The 19,587-nt window shown below is 37.5% G+C and overlaps 1 protein-coding gene across 1 annotated transcript in view; it reads right to left on the bottom strand.

The window, feature by feature from the left end:
* Positions 1-13,927, bottom strand: part of LOC121314014 (deleted in azoospermia-like) — a 29,759-nt gene extending 15,832 nt beyond the window's left edge. Inside the window, exons 1-2 of the mRNA XM_041246776.1 lie at positions 13,683-13,927; positions 11,361-11,496 (exon numbers count right to left, since the gene is read on the bottom strand). Of these exons, the coding sequence (XP_041102710.1) occupies positions 11,361-11,496; positions 13,683-13,927 (381 nt within the window). The remainder of the gene's footprint in view (positions 1-11,360; positions 11,497-13,682) is intronic.
* Between the last annotated feature and the right edge of the window lie 5,660 nt (positions 13,928-19,587).

Raw genomic sequence — 19,587 nt, forward strand, 5'->3', positions numbered from 1 at the left:
TAAGTGGAGAATATTTAGACTACTAATGTGCATTAGCTTACATGTTAGCCCCTTACAGACGAACAGTAAATAGCTCTGAAAAAGTTTAATTCTAAATGACCGTAACATTATATATATATATATATATATATATATATATATATATATATATATATATATATATATATATATATATATATATATATATATTTTTCTTTTTGGGTGATATTTCAGAAGACATTATGAGCCTAATTTATTAATCAAGTTACTGTCACTGCAGATAAGATACGGTTTCACAAAAGCTGTTTTATGTACTAACTGTCCCCGCAGAGTTCCTTATCTTTTTCTTTGCTAAGTAAGACATCATTATTATGAATATTATGGCACCTTATCCATGGCGACTTCCAGGGTTTTTCAAGCATTCAAATTATTATGCGCCCATAAGCATATTTTTCTTTTTTTCATTCCATTTTTTTCTGTACTAATTTCAATATTTAATGCCTGAAACACATTTTCCTATAGAAATGTAATCTGGTTGATCATTACATTTTATAAACCGCGGGTAATTATATCATTTCATACATGACATGTTGTTACAGATAACTGAAATATAGCCCTGCAGCAAAGAGGCAAAGGCAGGGAGCAACAAACCTTGTTTAGCTTTGGCATTAAATGCAAAATCAAGCCTGCTGATAATGCTGATGCAGACAAACTGGAATGCCTCAAGTAACTCAAAACTGTGTCTTCGTAAGTGTCACAAGTATTTAAAATTTCATGTGTGTGGATTTCTTTGTCTGTTGCATTTCAAATTAAATTTCCTAGTGCTAATGGATATAGAAGCTATTCTCTTGACTGCTGCCAATGGAAGGGACTGCATTCTTATTGAGTCAGTAAAAAACCTCATCAAGAATGACACTCCGCTCGCCATGGTCCAGGATGCTGTTAAGGCAGAATCTGTGCAGCAAGCAAGCCCACTGTCTTGTTGGTATTTAATAAAGTATATTTCACAGTTTTGTTTACTATTTAAATATTCACCTTTATTGGTATGTGTTACAATGTATTATTCAGTGGTCTAAATATATTTGTATGATAATCAGTGCTGTACACTCATGGTTACATGAATTAAATCTATATACTTTAATGAAAATCATGCGTGATATTTCTTTCTTCACAGGTTGCCAGAATCCAGACTTCATGTGACATCTTTGAGGCTCAGCGGAGAGGACTTTTCCCACTCCGCATCAAGACCTACTTGAGGTCCACCATGACTCAACAGTGTCTGAACCATTGTATGCTATTACATATATTTAAACACAAAACTGACCATTTGTGCCTGACAGATATTGCCAGTATGTTTGTCAGTGTAAATGAGAGGAGACACCAATGTTTTGGTTCATTTAGATTTTTTTCTACTAATTTCGAAATCTGCCAGGGTATTGAAACTTAGAGCCACACAGACTTGTTCGCTTCTCATTGGTCAGTTTCCCTAGTTACACCGTGTGTAGCTCCAGAACTGGATCACGATTACGGATCAGTGGATCCTGATCCAGATCCTCTTAGTCCAACACCTTCTTATGATCCGACTCCAGTGATCCCAACTACGATCCCATGTTTTATTTTGGAGCAGTGGGTAGTCCAGTGTATTATTTAGTGGACAGTTCAGTACTGTACATACTCAAGGATGAAACGAAGAAACCATTCTATAATGCATTTCTTTCAGAAGAAGCCAACTCTAGGTAAGAATGTTTTTCTGCTGACAGTCAGGCAATGGCAGCACCTGATATAACAAATCATATCTGTTAGTTTTTAGTACTTTTCATGTATTGTATTTTTGTGTGATGGCCCTGGTGCCAATGGCTAGAAGAATAAAAATTTTGAGGTAGGTATCTCCATGATTCACCACTTGCGTGACAGCATTTAAATATATATAATCATATATATATATATATATATATATATATATATATATATATATATATATATATATATATATATATATATATATATATATTTTTTTTTTTTCCTAATGTTTTCTTTAGAGGAAAAAAGTCCAAGGAAGTCTTTTTTTGAATATTGATGTGTTGTAGAAAATGTGTAAACTGGGCAGCTGAGTTTGCTCTATGTATATGGGTTATATATCTTTCTCGTCACTTTAACTGCACACTGATGCTCTGTACAAGCATTGCCCTACCTGGCGTATGTTTATAGAATTATACAGTACTGTCTGCTGGCTAATGCATGGGGCCATGTGTATTTAAACTGTATTGGAACTGTAGTTGGCAGTGCGCCAGCCTGCTATTTGGGAATTAGGGGGGTTTCAGTTGGTCCGCTTTGTGTAAATATCAGCGAGCGCTCTAGCGCTCGGTGGGTAGTGGGTTGCTATCTGGTGTGTTACTTTGTTGTTGTTGCTGTTCGTGGTGCTGAACCTGCTGTGCTTTTAAATAAAAGAGCGTGTTCCCTCTTGCAATCCCCTAACTTGCTACAGTATGTTTCAGACCTGACTTCAGTCGTAGCACCTCCTTTCACCTCAGTTTTATTCCGTTTCATTCAGTTTGATGCTGATTCCTTGATTTCTTACATTATTTATTGTCATCTTCATAAGAAATTGCAACACAGAGCAAAATAAGCACTTAAACAAAAACACATCTCGCACGCTGACACCAAACAAAAAGGCACGATGGCCAAAACAAAAAGACAGATACACAAGCACTTTTACAAAACAAGTACCATGCTGGTCCTCCAGCACGCGTAGCATTTGTTTTACTTTAACTTTTAACTTTCGGTTTCATTCTCCTCCTCATTCTCATTTCTCTGTCTTGTTCTCATTGTCTTCACCTTACATTATGCCTCTGGACAACCCCCCCCCCCCCTTCAGCTAAAGCTGCAGGTTTTTATACATGTGACCATGCCCATTAATAGCATTAATAGTCTACGGGCTTCATAAGATGATAACTTTCACCTTTGTAACATATACAAGGAATACATGTTTTTTTTTTTTTTAAAGTAAAAATCTATTTTTAGCTATGCCCCTGTTTAGTGGGTACGTGTATGCTAATATTCAAGTAAATCCAACTAATGTCAGAAAAAAATTACATACATTAAATATGACATAAAAATGACCACGATTGTTTTAACAAAATGTTTAACAATATTTTCAACACTAGCATATGTTTTCTGTTTAAACTTTCCACTTATTCATTTTACATACTGCTTACTGCAATATCTTATCAAGTGACTAAATAATCGTTAGTTATATAGAGAGCATTAGCAAAACAACAAATAAGTAAACAGTTTAGTTAAAATACATATGTATGAAATATATACTGTGTGTATGTATATATATACACTGCTGTGAAAAAGTCTTAGACATGCCTTAGACATACTTTGACTTGCATAAAGAATGAAAAACATTGAGTGAAATAGCTTGCATCGCTAGATTTTCAAGGTGTGGTATCCGAAGCATAGTCAACAAGTACAGAGAAACATCATTTGTAATTGACAAACCCAGGACTGGAAGACTCAAAAACGGTCTAACAAGGATGAACAATACTTGATGCTATAAAGAAGTCAAGTGTTGAATTGACAACAGAACTGGCAGACGGCACAGGTGTCATTGTCCATCCATCAACAGTCCAAAGCACCTTTGACCATTGTTTTCGTAGTCCAATTTCTGTGTTCTTGTGCATATTTTAGCCTTTTAGTCTTGTTCCCCTTTCTTAACAGAGGTATTCTTACTGCAACACATCCTTTAAGTCCTAATTTCAAGAGTGACCTTCATACTGTTGATTTGATGGATAATGACACCTGTGCCTTCTGCCAGTTCTGCTGTCAATTCAATGCTTGTCTTCTTTCCATTCCTTAAGGATATTATCTTCAAGTATTGCTCGTCCTTGTTAGACAGTTTTTGGGGTTACTAAAGTATTTTGAAAGCTTGAATCAGGTCACCGTGTAGTCTTCTTTGTTCAAGACTGAACAGATTCATTTCTTTTAGCCTGTCTGCATATGACATGGCTTTTAAACCCAGAATAATTTTGGTCGCTGTTCTTTGCACTCTTTCTAGAGCAGCAATATCCTTTTTGTAGCGAGGTGACCAGAATTGGACACAATATTCTAGATGAGGTCTTACTAATGCATTGTAAAGTTTTAAATTTACTTCCCTTGATTTGAATTCAACACTTTTCACTATATATCCAATTTTTTGTTGGCATTCTTTATATCTTCCCCACATTGCCTAGAACTGGGTTTCCCAATCTTGGTCCTGGGGACCCCCTGTGGCTGCTGGTTTTCATTCCAACCGAGCTCTCAATTACTGAACTAGACCCTTAATTGAACTGATAATTTGCTTAATTAGACATTTTTACTTGTTTTCAGCTATTTAACAGTTGCTGAGTTCAAGTTGCTTATAAAATGTTACAGCTAACTTGAAATCTGCAACTGTTCAAGAGCTGAAAACAAGTAAAAGGGTCTAATTAAGAAAATTATTTGTTCAAGGAGAACTCAGTTGGAGTGAAAACCTGCAGACACAGTGGGTCCCCAGGACCCGGTTTGGGAAACCATGGCCTAGATGAAGACATTTCTCAGTCAACATACATTCCTAGATCTTTTTCATAGATTCCTTCTTCAATTTCAGTGTTTCCCATATGGTATTTATAATGCACATTTATATTGCCTGCGTGTAGTACCTTACACTTTTCTCTATTAAATGTAATTTGCCATGTGTCTGCTGATTGACAATATAATCCATACTATAACTATTTAATTAATTCCTGTTAATATAGATCATAAATTCCAACCATAATAGACCTTCAGCCAATTAAACCAGACTTTAAAAACAGGATTTCCAGAAAGAAATGTGTTAAACCTGGCCTAGTCAATGTAATCCACTGAAAATATATCTTGTAGTGTGTCAAGATAAATACTATAAAGTTCCTTACAGATCTTTTTTTGTGCTTCTCTACAGTGCCAGCATGGTCCTGTCAATAGATGGCACTGTTGTGCACAACCATTCTCCAAAAGGAGAGCACCATGCTTTTCAACACTGGATTAAGAGCTGAGCTGAGTTCATACGGTTCAACCTGTTAGCTAAAATCCAGTGTGTAATGCTCATTCCCAGTCATAACATGTTTTTGTTCAGGTACTGTATAACATCAAAGAGTACTTTTGATGGAGGTTTTAGTACCTCAGTACTTAGAATCACAGCAGGAGTCAGTTTTCAAGCCACTTACTATGACTTTGAATGACAGGCACTACATTCAGAGAAGCGTGGATACAGACAGCACAGGAGAAACAATGCAGCATTCCCTTACATTTTGTTGAGCCCACACGTGTTAATTAAAATTAGACAAACAGAGCTAGCCAGGGTCATTGAGCACTTTCATCAGAGTACCATCAGAGCTGCTGCTGTTTTCTATTTGTCATAGGCATCAATTGATAGATGCATACCTTGGTAAAACGAAACCTACATTTGAATAGCCAATAGCTTAATTAACTTTTTCACATTTCCCTTATCATTTTGCTTTTGGTTATTTAGGTGTCAAGACTTTGGGATTGATGCACTGAAGTGCTGCGCCTGTCGCAATAGTCGCAAACCAGCTGCAAACGAGTCAGACATCTAGGGTGAAATGTACTAAACAAGCGTAGTGCTGTTAGCGACTTTTTAGGGAATGCTTTGCGGCAGCAGTTTTTCTTTACGGTTCAACCTCAGATGAATATATAATTATGGACGTTCCTGGATACATTTGCAAGAAGGGGGTGGAGATAGTGCAAATGAGGGTTAACAAAACATTATAATGAGATGTACTAAAGCTGCCGATAATTGCGACACTTACAATTGCATGAATTTGTTAAGAATTTTGAAAGCATGTTTTAAGCAGTCGCAATTGTTGCTGGCATTTCCCAGTCCGCATTTGCTCATGTGTTGTCAGTTGTGCTCAATGCATGTATGAGTACCTAATTTTCACTAAAGTCACGGTGTACTTACAAGTCTTGAAAACAAATTTCTATGACATTTCTGGTTTTCCCAGCATGTTGGGAGCAATAATACTGCACACATGTGCCACTAACCCCTCCAGCTCATTGTGAGCATCTTTCAGGACCGTGATCTATTGTATATTAATTGTCTAGGCTACTAAGTAGGCCAAGTTTAAAATAACAATAATTAAAAAAAAAAAAAAAAAAAAAACTAAAATCATTTAGTTTCAGTGTAAAACAATCTTTTATTCACATTGTACACCAATGTGTACAATGCAGCAGCATGATTTATTTTGTGTTCATTTGATTTTCTTACTGTACTGTATACTGTATAGGTCTACTGTGCATGATTTCCATTACATGAGAATAGATGTTGCGCTTCATGCTGGTTTGAACTCGGCTCTCGCCAAGATAAGCACCAACTAAGACGTAGCTTTGCAGTAAACTAATGTGATCTATCTGCATCTCTGTCCATTTGCATTGTTTTCAATCTGATGATGTAGATATCCTTCTGTCTGGTGTTGATTGCTGAAGTGTAATGCTGGCTCCAGGGATCATGTCATTTTGCCTCAGCGCATCAGCACACACAACGGCTGCGATGCTGGCTCCGGGGATCAACCCGGTGCGGTCTTCCCCAGTGCATCAGCATGACAACTGTCTGGATTGAGCTAAGTAGGGTACATCTCTGGGGTCTTCAAGTGGGCACTTTCCATCCTCTGTGTTTTGTTGACTAGCCCACAACACCTCAAGAGGGCTCAACAGTGATTTTGGCATCCCAGCATCATCCCCTTCCATCCCCCACTCAGCTCAGCCCAGCTTACTTACCTGTACATCAGCGTTGCTTTCTTTCTATTGTGCTTGAGATCCCCAGCCAGAATCTTTCCGTCTCAACCACAGCCAGTTGCTGCTCCTTTCTGCTGCTTCAGATAAGTTCTTCACTGTGCGACGCAACTCTTGGCCACTGAACCCGACGTCTCTGAGAAACCGGAGTGTGCCACAAATCCTCGACAACCCACCTCCACTTGTCGAGATTTATATTTTTACATAATGTAATGTGTACGTACCATTAGTGTTATTTCAGAGTAATGATTTATATTTAAAATGCATTGAGAGCTGTAAATGTATGTGTGTGCGATTTTATTGTATTGTTTTTAAACCCGACACCTCCTTATGTCAGACAAACATGTCCGGTTTAGTGAGGGGGCACTGCATGATTTTGAAAAGTTTTTTGGGGGTGAAGGTTGGGGCCCTACTATAGAATCTAATGGGATTAAATTGCCTTTCATTTTTTAGATATGTTACAGTATTAAATAGGTAAAATGAGTATAGAGCATAATGCATTGCATTGATGACGTTTACATTTAACAGAAATGTTATTTTGATTCTTGGATCCTGTATAGACATTATCCTTTGGGCTCCCTCTACTGCAGCCAACCACAACTCAGCTCCCATTATTTATCTGATTAACGTCACACAACTCTTGCAATGTATACTTGAGATCTCACTAAGAAAACGCAACAAATATTTAAATTAGTATATTGCGTCTTTTTTTGTAGCGTGCACGGGGAAAGGCAGCAGCAGGGCTGGTAGGTGACGTAATCACACACGAAGACATGAGCTCGATATATGCTCCTTGCAAAGAAACCGGCTCCTTAGTACAGCGGTATTGGCACTATGTTTTAGTGCAAGAGGTCCCGGGTTCACGCCTCCTCTCCACCTGTGTGTGAATTACCTTGCCCTGTGTGATGCACCTGCCTTCGTTAACTGAGATTGCTACAATACTTCCTCTTAGTACATATAACAAAATGTATACTTTGCGAATTGTCGTAACAAAAGTGCAAACTGTGGTATGTTTGCTTTGCGACTGGCCCATCTTAGTACATCTACCCCTTTGTTTTCACTTTCTAGGGTAAACATCCTGCCACAATATTACACAAGGTATTTGGTTCACTTCCTGTCCAACAGGTAACAGTGCTGCACAGATTCTATTCTGTTTGGCGTTCTATTTCCTGCTGAGCATTTTATTGAAGTTATTATTTGAAATTCCAGGCTTGTCATTTTTAACAATGTGAGTGGTATACCATGGTAAAACCACAGCGTTGCTAACCCTTCACACCTGATACGGAATTCCGGATGAATTTCAATGCTGAGTTTGCAGAGTACCATCTAAATAAGGACTGCTGTATATTTTCAAATCTAGTCTTTACTCCAATGCCATTTACACATTTTATTCTGACAGCACAAAAACATAAATTATTATTATCCAACAAATACAATACAGTTTAAGAAAACATGCATGCTATTAAATGAAATGTCTTGAGTATTTCAGGTTTGTTAAATATACTGGAACGTGTGCTTGCCTTTTTCATAACATGTAGTGATTGCTTAGATTGAAAAACATTCATAGGTTGAGACACTGATTTTATGATGTGGAGTGAGAAAAGACTGACTTTTTGAGAACTGATAAGCCAGAGTAGAAAACATACAGAACCAAATTCTCAGCAAGAACCTTTGTGACAGGAAGGTGATGAGTGTATGGAGCATGATGTTGTTTTGTGGGTGGAGGAGTTGACAGCACATCTGTCAACTCACTAAGATTGGGGTAGCAATTGGAAATGTGACCAGTCAGGGCTAATATTATGGAGACCGTTTATATGCTTATCTGTACAGAAATAAGGTGGGGGTCAGTTGGGACAATAAAATAATTAATAACATGCTGGTCCTACTGGAGAGAGGTTCAGGTTGTTTCTCAATTGAACAAGGTGCAGACAAAGGTGAAATAGTTTTCATATGGAGCAGGTCACAAGAAGAGGCACACTGTAAACTGTATGAACGTCCTTTGCAAAATGAATTACAGTACAATACAATCGTACATTAATACCTCAATAATTCAATGTCACTGTCTAAGGGTATTAGGTTTCAGAGTAGACTTATGTTAGACATTCTTTATTGAAGTTGTATTGATACTGTTTAATAAGAAATTTGAATTGTATATACTGTAAACAGTACTATATTTTGCTGACTGTGGTCCATACAAGGCAAACGCTTGAAAGAAGACCAATGTTACAGAAGTGCTTTTTGTATTTTGTGATCACATCAGGAACATACAATAACAGTCAAGGATGTGTGCTGTACAATCTGCTTCTCCTACAATAACACACCTCTGACAACTCGAAGATGATTTTTAGTCAGCAGATCAATTTACATGATGTCAGTAATCAATACTGGGTAATAAAAGGCATGGGTCAATTTCACTGGATGTTGCCTCAACAACACAACAGGCTCTTTTCCTGGCCCCATCCCCCCTATTTTCCTTATGTGTTCAGTGTACAGTATATTGGTTCCTTCAGGCTTTTGAAAACAAGTCAGTGTTATTTTGAAGTACTGGTAGCACTTTGACAACTGCAATCTGATTTCAGAGACAAAAATCAAAAATACACAAAGAATGTGCTCAGGTAACAAAGCAAGAGGCAGGTCTCTCTGAAAAGGTAAATGGCTAAACACAGCATGAAAACACAGAAAGAAAACAGCAAGAACAAAACACAGCACGATAACACAGCACAAAAACACAGAAAGAAAAACAGCACAAAAACACGCCACAAAAACGCTGAAAGAAAACACGCCACGAAACACAGCACGAAAACACAGCATGAAAACGCAGCACGAAAACATTGCATGAAAACACACCACGACAGCACAGCATGAAAACACAGCACAGAAACACATCACGAAAATACAGAAAGAAAACACAGCATGAAAACACACCACAACCACACACTATGAAAACACAGAAAGAAAACACAGCATGAAAACACACCACAAAAACACAGAACACACACCACGAACACACAGCATAAAAACACAGCACGAAAACACAGCATAAAAAGACACCACGAAAACACAGCACAAAAGCGTTTACCTGTCCAGTAAAATTGTTTATAACTCAAAAAGAAGGCACGTGTAACACTATGAAGGTTTAACAATGATAACGAATTTTTAGGCAAACTCTAATTACCCGTCTGTATGTCAGTGTGCATGTATTGCTTTTTTTCATTTAGCATTGGTAGCTTTGTATGTGTTGTATTGATTCACTGACAGGAAAACAATAATCGCCTTCCTGTCTAAAATTTGTATTCATTATTTAAGGATATTTAGCTTTTGGTACGGAAGTATTATGAACAAATATCTTACCAAGGTATTCTGCATTAGGGCTGCTACGATTAAATCAAAAATCGATTTTTTGATAGATTCCATTCCTCATTACATACATCGATATAAATACTGGATAATTGATTCAATAATAATATTTTTGTAACACGCATAGTTAATAACATTATTTAAGTTTATAGCTTGCTATTTACAGTATTTCTGCCAGACAAGCAGTGGGTGTCCTCTTCTTTTCCTGCTCATGTTAACGAGCATCTGATTTGCTGGTCCCATCCTACATGTATTTATACTAAAGTAGTACAAAAATGACTACAAAAGATTTAGAAGTGAGTAGTTTTTCAAGATTTACGATTATACTGTATTTACAGATATTTACTGTATTTAGTCATTTTGTATTACTTTAGTATAAATACATGTTAATTTGGATTCATATGTTGTTTTTTTCTGACTTCATGTGAACGAAAAGACACACATTTGCCCGTTTTCCCATTGGAAATAGTGATATTTTGAAATATCACTGTCCTGGTCACAAAAGCAAAGTTTGTGGGGAATAATAGCCATTTTCTATACTTTTGAGGCATAAGCAATTAGGAAATAACACTTACTACCCAGGAACAAAAATTGTGTTACATAGTGTAATCATGTCGCGGAGAGAGAAATGGAGCGAAATGTATGTGGGCAGTACAATATCGATATCTATTTGAACCATTTGATTTTGTGTGCCCAATTAATCAATTGCTATTTTAAGACTTAATTGGCAGCCCTATTCTGCATTGACAGTAAATAGATGATAATTGGGTACAGTAGCACTCACCTCATGAGGCAGCTATATACATTAGAAGAGTAGACTACTGTAGTATAGGCAAGGTCACTTATCTACAGTAATGAGGACATTAATGCTACTATAAATCAAGTTGCAATTAGAAATCTCTGGCAGTGTACTTCAGTCCTGTTTATTCCAGTATGAGCTTGTTTGTTGAAACCTTAGGTCCTGTTTCCATGCCATGTGACTCAATTGAACGCGCTTCTAACAAAGCCTTACCTCGGCCAACTGTTCAAATCAAAGCACAAATCTAAGCTTTTAATGCACAAGTGGCTATTATTCCAACACCTAAACAGTAGGACATGTTTACATTGTGATAGGCAGAGAGGCTGAATTCAATGGCATACAGAGCGAATTGAAATGAAAGACCTGCTTCTCCAGAGTGGCAACATATTCATGCGCTAGTCGCTTGATAAAGCACAGAGCTCAGTGGCGATTCCTCACACAGCTCAGGGACCCGAGGCTCAGTGGTCATCCTTCGATCCCACGAGCCAATCAGCGTCTTTTTACACCCAGGAACTCGAGAGCAGTCTGAGCTGGATCCCACCTCCCCAACCCTGGGAGCAACAAGACCACGTTTACACCTAGCAGAGAGACACGTTTTCTTACACTTGCCAAGTTTGACATTAATATGCTATTTGTTACACACAGCACTGCAGAATTAGAATTAGTTTTTTTTTTCTCTCAGCTGAACCAGAATCAACTGTCTACAGACATTCTGACTGTAATTCTGACTATCAAGACTGCTGTTACAAAGAGCACCAGCTTCAGACCAACGAAGCAAATGATCCAGTCTGCAAATGTATCCATGTAGGACCATAAGAAGTAAGTAAGACCTAAAGAAATAAAGTACATGAAACTAGCCTATTTTATAATCTATTTCATTGTTTCTGATTTTTTTAAAATGATCAGTAAAAAAAGGTTCACTGTAAATCTGTATCAGTAAAACAAGGTTGGCAACCCTGGTCTGACTACATTATGACAATGTATGTATACGTATGTTTATATATATATATATATATATATATATATATATATATATATATATATATATATATATATATATATATTTGTGGAGTATAGTTAGTGGGCAACGGTTTGAGCACCATCCTATACAGAAGTATCATGTTTTTTTTAAATTGGATGACAATCAACATGGTGTTCTTGTCCATATTGGAAGTGTTGTATTTATATTCAATAAATCGTGAAAGGTTATTATCAAGCTCTGCTATGGGATTTGATGTAGGCTTCAGTTTTTTCTGAATTTATTTTGAAATGTATTTAGCACTCCACCATCAATTACGAACATAAGAAAGGTTACAAACGAGAGGAGGCCATTTGGCTCATATTGCTCGTTTGGTTGTTAGAAGCTTATTGATCCCAAAATCTCATCAAGCAGCTTCTTGAAGGATCCCAGGGTGTCAGCTTCAACAACATTACTGGGGAGTTGGTTCCAGACTCCCACATTTCTGTGTAAAAAAGTGCCTCCTATTTTCTGTTCTGAATGCCGTTTTATCTAATCTCCATTTGTGACCCCTGGTCCTTGTTTCTTTTTTCAGGTTGAAAAGGGGGACCCACTTAGGACTTATGAACTTAGTGTCGTGCGGAGCAGCCTCGAGGTCTTCTTTGTTCAAGACTAAATAGATTAAATTATTTTAGCCTGTCTGCATATGGCATGCCTTTTAAACGTGGAATAATTCTGGTCGCTCTTCTTTGCACTCTTTCTAGAGCAGCAATATCCTTTTTGTAGCGAGGTGACCAGATCTGAACACAATATTCTAGATGAGGTCTTACTAATGCATTGTAAAGTTTTAAGTTTACTTCCCTTGACTTAAATTCAACACTTTTCACTATACCAGTATATCGAATTAAACTGTTTCTGTCAGATTCGGACAGTCGTTCAGTTCAGAGCAGTGTGAAACTTTCATCATAATTAATACACTAGAATTCTGCATAAATTACAGTACAGTAAATAAATTGTACATTTAGTTGACTGAGTAAATAAGCTTTAAATTATATTCTTTTTTCTTTCAGTCATTTTATTAGGGGAGACTGGGGCTGGTTCTTACAGGGGGTCTGATGATACTGTCTTTTATTTCCTTTATTTTAATACAGATGACACTATAACACTACGACATGACCTCACTCTGGGAATGTCTGATTATGTGGTAGTATGCAAGTATGCAGAGTTTATGTATTTTTTAACATCAGCACTATATGAACATGCCCCAGTAATAACTTACCCCAGTAACTGAAAAATGTATAAAATGAGGAACATTTATATGTAGGTGGTATACACATGAGATCTCCAAGTGCCAGTGACATGTGATCCTTGTAGATATTTTTTATATTTTCAACTCCTGAATGCTTAGTGTAATAAATTATTTCCATAATAAAATGTTCTCAATTAAATCATAAGTAGAAAAAAATAAATAAACGAGGCTGCTCAGCCAATGAGGATTGAAGTAGTAGACCCCAGGTATATGTGGGTGCAGAAAATATTATAAAACTTCATTGATCCTTTTGAAGAACAGGATCCTGAGGAATCTTCCATCATTGCACCAGACCAGGGGCTCCCATGAAGCAGATCTTGAAATGTATTCCTTTGAGGCATGGCAAGCAACTTTATTATTTAACAGTATTTGAGTTTGTGGATAAGGACTAGAAGGTCAAGTTGTTGAGCACAAATCTGTAGCAGATTAAAACATTCTATTAGTAAACAATTTTCAGATGGACTGTGTACCTGTGAAATAGTCCTAAGTTCACCGCGATGGGTGGAATGTTCAGTGTGTGAGCTTCTTTCTGGCGTTTTAGGCACTCTTGCTTTCTATTTTCACCAAACCACTTTCTTCGGAACATTTTAGCCAGAACGTCCTTCAAAATTTCAGTTATTGTGGCAGAGGTGCAGAATGTCCTTAAACCACTCCTAATAGCAAATGCTTGGTTTTGCCGACATTCATCTGATTCACACACAACCTGATGACTCATGTCCCAAGTTTGTTTTCTGTACATGAAGTGGCACATATGGATCATAAAATGATTTGCCAACAGCAAATATGCCACTTCATCAAGACTGGCTGGGGAGATTTATTATATCAACTACAATTATTTAGTTACCATTAGAGTTACAATTACCAGTACAATTATACTAAAAGGTAGCATACACAGTACTATAAACAGGTATATTTGTAATGGTTATTCAGCATAATAATCCTGTTATTCAGTGCATTACATGTATTTATAAAATTCTGAAAATAATAAGTATGACAATATGAACTATATTTACAATTACACAGGTGTGCCCAGGTTCAACTATAGTACAATTATTTTAAATGACATTATTACTGCTGTAATTGACTTACAACCATATTTTTTGGGGGGATCATTGATAAAACCAAAAATAGTTTCAAGCAATTTCCAAATTATTATTATGTCGTCAAAAATGAAGACTGAATATTTAACAAAAACAGTTATGGCATTTTACAAATGAAAAAAAGAAAAGTTACATTTATTCTCAAAAAATAATATTTGAAATAACAGATTAGTATGTCTCTTTAGCACAACGAAGATTAAAACTTTACTTATTTTCCATCTAAGGTGAAAGCATAAAAAAATGATATTACATAAAAAACATCTAAAAAATAAAAACATGAAGCAAAACTTCATACTGTACTGCCTGTTTACGATGGACCTCCAAGTGCCGCCTTACACTATATGGGTCCTTTGGCTTATATATAGACGGCTTACAAAAAGGACAGGGATACAACCGACAACACTGTGAGCAGCGTTTTAATGTAGGCAGCTCTCCTGCCTTCAACACAGTGACGTGTAATGGAAATAAAAGAGAGTTTGTTACGCTTAAGTAAGAATTTTAACTGTAGTTACACAATACCTGTTACATAACATTAACATACCCCCATGCAGAAATCAAAAGGGTTGAGGTGGTCAGATTGAGTGTTTTCTGTCTAAATTGGTTCTACCTGTTTCAAAGAGCCCTAATGGAGATGAGAACATATTACTATAGGCTCCATAAAAAAGATTTCCTGTGGGTGGAGGGACTCTTTGACTATACTAATGGTGATAGTGCCCAATGTGCTGCTAGGGATTGCTGCGATTTTAGCACATGAAAGGGATAATGTAGCTGCCAGCCTTAACGTACAGGTTTCTCATTTAAATTCTGCCACTTTTATGTAAATTGCACCCATTCCACCGGTCAGAAAACAGCAGAAAGGGTTTCATTTTATGACGGAACCCACATTCGGGATAAGAGTCAGGTTAAAATAATCGGAGAGGTCGAGTTTCAGACTGTCAGAAGGCACTTTTGATATTCAGAGCCATTATCTCATGCGCACGACTTACTGGCCCTGAATATCAAAGCTTTTTCGACCGTCGGGGAGGGCTTTTGTGGCGGGATTTTAACTTTCCGACTGTTTTTCATGTTCCAGCAAAAATCAAAACTGGCCAAGAAGGGTGAGAAGTCGCAAAACCCGAATTCCGACAGGATGAGGAATGTTATGCAAATGTAATGGGTACCTAATTAACATAACCCCCGTGCAAAAATCTAAAGGGTTTGTGTGGTCAGATTGAGCATTTTCTGTCTAGTGGTTCTGCCTGTTTCAAAAAGTCCTAATGCAGATGGGAAACAATTTCAGACAGGCTCCATCTAAAGAAGGCTCTGATGTGGGTGCAGTGACTGATTCCATTGGCGATGGAGCCCAGTGTGCTGCTAGAGATAGCTGCGATTTTAGAGGATGAAAGCGATAACATAGGTGCTGTGCCAAAATGAAAAATAAATAAAATACATAAATGAATAAATTAACAAATATATACATGTGCATATATTTCTTTATTTATTTCAACATTTATTTATTTCTATATTTATTTATGCCTTAATCAATACATTTTTTCATTTTGGCATAAAATATTCTGATTCCTCCACAAGTGAAACTACAGTTTAATTCAGTATACATAAAAAAGCAGGCTACATTAAAATGAGCTCTCTAACTTCACTATTTTTTTCCCTTGTCCTGATGTATTTGTTCTATTATTGTGTTCTATTAAATGTATCTTCTCTTCCTTCTCTGTATGTCCTCAAACACACACCTGTTTTGTTTTCTCCGCCTTTACTACCTTTCAATCCCAGCTGTCCATTAACTGAAATCCTGAAATGATGTCAAAACTGTCACTGGATGTGCCTTCAAAACAGCATCAATTCTTCTAGGTACACTTGCACACAGTTTTGAAGGTAAAGGGTGGTCACACCAAATATGGATTTGATTTAGATTTTTCTTCTGTTCACTCACTTTGCATTTAGTTAATTGATACATATAATCTATTAACATGTCTATTTTTGAAAGCATTCTTACTTTACAGCATTTTTTCACACCTGCCTAAAACTTTTGCACAGTAATGGTTCTGGGCTTTGCACACAGTCACACCACCACACAACCACACGCCAAGGGACACACAACATATATATATATAATATATATATATATATAATATATAATCTGCGATCTTATCTTATTATTCATATAGGTAAATAGGGGCCAATGCCAGAAGTGTACATTTGCCTAGGGCCCTAACCGGTTGATCCACCCCTGTCTTTACTAAATTTAATTTAAATATAGCTTACTAGTGCAAAAATCTGCTGGACTGTAATTGTTCTTAGTATTATGCATCCCACAAACTATAGTCAACCCTTCTTTTAATAAATAAGTGGACATCATAGATGGACGTTACAATACTTTTGTGCAATAAACATTGGGGACCCCTAACTGTATTTATGTTTGCAAACCTGGATCGCATACTTAGCGATTGCTTTGCTGGCTAAAAAATAAATAATACTGTAAATTTATTACTGTAAATATTCGCGTACCCTTTTCAACAATACCGCAAAACTGCCGTATTTGTTAAAGGCATATGAATCTTAAGATCACGCAATGTTGTGCCCACCGTATTTACATCCTGGCTGGTCTTAAGCGCCAACAAAAAGAGGAACTGTTTTATACAGCGCCCTGGTTGAGTCGCATAAATTGACAAAGGCGTTCCTGAGGGTAAAGTCGATAAGGTACTGGCCAATTGGAAGTGTGTGTGTGTTTGACTGATGGTGCTTTTACTACTGTAGGTGGGGTTTTGCCAACACTAGCCAACAAGAAGAGCCTATTTACACTAAATGGCGTCTCCTCAACTTTACGGGCGGGGCTCATTACCCGTTTCCCAATGAAGAGTAAACTGGAGTGTTTGATTGACAGAAGGTTACCGTGTTTCGTTGACAGAAGCTGTGTCCAGCGAGAGGCGGAGTTGGTTTGAGGAAACGAGTGAGATCTGCCTGCCAGCCTGAGAGAATCTGGATTCTGGAGCTCTACATTGACAGCCACTGTACAGCGATCACACACAGGGCTACTGTCGACCAGTACGAATTACCGTCGGAAAACAGACTGATTTTGTTCTCTTGCCTGACTGAAGATGTACTCAATATTGCTGTTTTAATTTACTGTATTTATTATTATTTTTTACACATGCAGTAAAAAAGAAGGTGATTTTCTTGCAACAGCATCTTTTACTTGCATCTGCAGAACGACTAGTCAGTTTTTTTTTTTTTTTTTTTTTTTTACAATAGTACGGCTTTTTGGAAATGAAACAACGTTTTTCGTTCATTGTGCATTTTCTTTTTGGCGGTGTGCTTAAAACTATGTGGGTTGTTAAAACTAACAAGAGAGCGGCGAGTGGAGGTGTCCAGCAACTTGAATTAAGAATCGTAGCAAACACAGACAAAGTGTTTTGATAGAGCTAGATTGTGTGAATAGATCGTCCGTGTCAGTGGAGCTAGTTGTCATATCACTGATCAGGCAGGTATGTGCAACGCAGCTTCCTCTTTTTGCATTTGATTAGATACAGTTTAAATTTCGTTTTTTTTTTTTTTTTTGTTTTCTTTTTAAATTTTTTATTCCTCTTCGAAAAAAAGACTGTTGGTTTTAAATATTTTCGACAGCAGTGTTTAATCGAAGGGAATATTTTGATTAGCTGGCCGTGTCACTGACAATGCAGTCAGACTAGTGTGTAATATCGTTTTAACATGGAATTTACACCGATGAAATATTAAAGCGTGCAGTTTGGCTAATACAACAATATCCAGCCAATTCACTGTTTTATGTGAACATACAAAATTATCATATCGCAGACAGAAGCTGTATTCTTATGGCGGAGTTTGGGAAGGAGAACGGCGGCGTGGCTTCCTCACAGATTCCAGGGCAGAAGCCTCTCAACCCCGGCGATGAAGCTGACAGGGACGTGCAGTGTGCCGGCTCGGTTTCAAACGGAGACTGTGGGGTGGGAGACATGCTTGCATCGGGATCTCCAGCCACCCCCGGCAGTCCTGCGATAGACATCGCTAACAATACGACAGCCGGGCTGGAGGGCAAACCTGGCATGCCCCGGAGGAGCAGCATCATTAAGGCAAGTAAGGTCATCTGAACACCCACACTGTCGAACGTACACCGAAGAGAAGCAATACGGGCTGGGTCTGTGTTGGGTAAGCAAGTTAGTGTGCTGTATGTTTATATGTGAAATCATGTCAATTAGCATTAACTTAAGCAAACTAAGAAATTCAGCAAGTTATTAATTTTTTCCCTACATTTTGACGTGTACTAAAAGGAACATACTAAAAAAAAATGTCGTTTCAGAATTATTATTATTATTATTATTTTAGAATTGCATTATTGTTTATGTCCAAATAAACAATACCTACCTTTATAATAGGTGCACTGATGTGCTAAAATCTTTCAAGTTTCAGGCTATAGCACTGTGTCGTGTTTGTATCACAGGGAATTGGCTTTGTGTAGAGGCCTTTCACACCTAGCTCGTTTAGAGAGGATCATTCACACCCGAGTTCAGTTAGCAGGTGTGAAACGTCAGAGTGCCCACCAAAGAAGAGGACTAGGATTCATCTGAAAGCTGGATTGAGGGGGAGCTGTAATGCGTTTCTCCCGCAAAGAGCCCTTTCATGCCCGTTTATAAAGAATCCACTTGCAAACGAACTAAATTTTTGCATTTATGCTTCACTTGGTTTCACACTGAAAAATATCAAACGAACTACTTTTTTCTCCAAGCGAATTAAAGTTCGCCATCACAGCTGTAATCGCACCAGAATGCACATACTTTCACGTTACAGTACTTTCAGGTGAATCTGATCGACTATTTGTGGACGTGACCAAAATCATATCTTCCTGTTGATGCCTAGACAGATGTTAGTGGCGGTATCAGTAAAGAGCCTGCAGTGAAACATGGAGGGTTCCACCCGTGTCAGTCTTGTGATAGTGCTACTATAGTAGATGCCGCTTATTATCAACCCCTTGGTTCTCAACTCAGTTGGTAATAACCGAAGTTGTTAATAAGTAGAAAGCCACCGTTTCCAGTTAATTTCAAGTTTATTGATATGGAGCCTATATACACCGTACTTTTAGAAAGCACACCACTGAAACACGTTTTAAGAGAACATCACTGAGATAGACGTTACGTTTCTGTTTATTAAGCAAATAGCTCACATAGCAGTAATATCGCACGCCGTGCACGGCCGGAACCCTCCATGTTTAGTAATGGACAGCCGTCTGGGCAATAACAGGTAGATATCATTTTGGTCACGTGCA

The sequence above is a fragment of the Polyodon spathula genome, chromosome 4 (genome assembly GCF_017654505.1).
Source record: "Polyodon spathula isolate WHYD16114869_AA chromosome 4, ASM1765450v1, whole genome shotgun sequence".
NCBI classification, from domain to species: Eukaryota; Metazoa; Chordata; class Actinopteri; order Acipenseriformes; family Polyodontidae; genus Polyodon; species Polyodon spathula.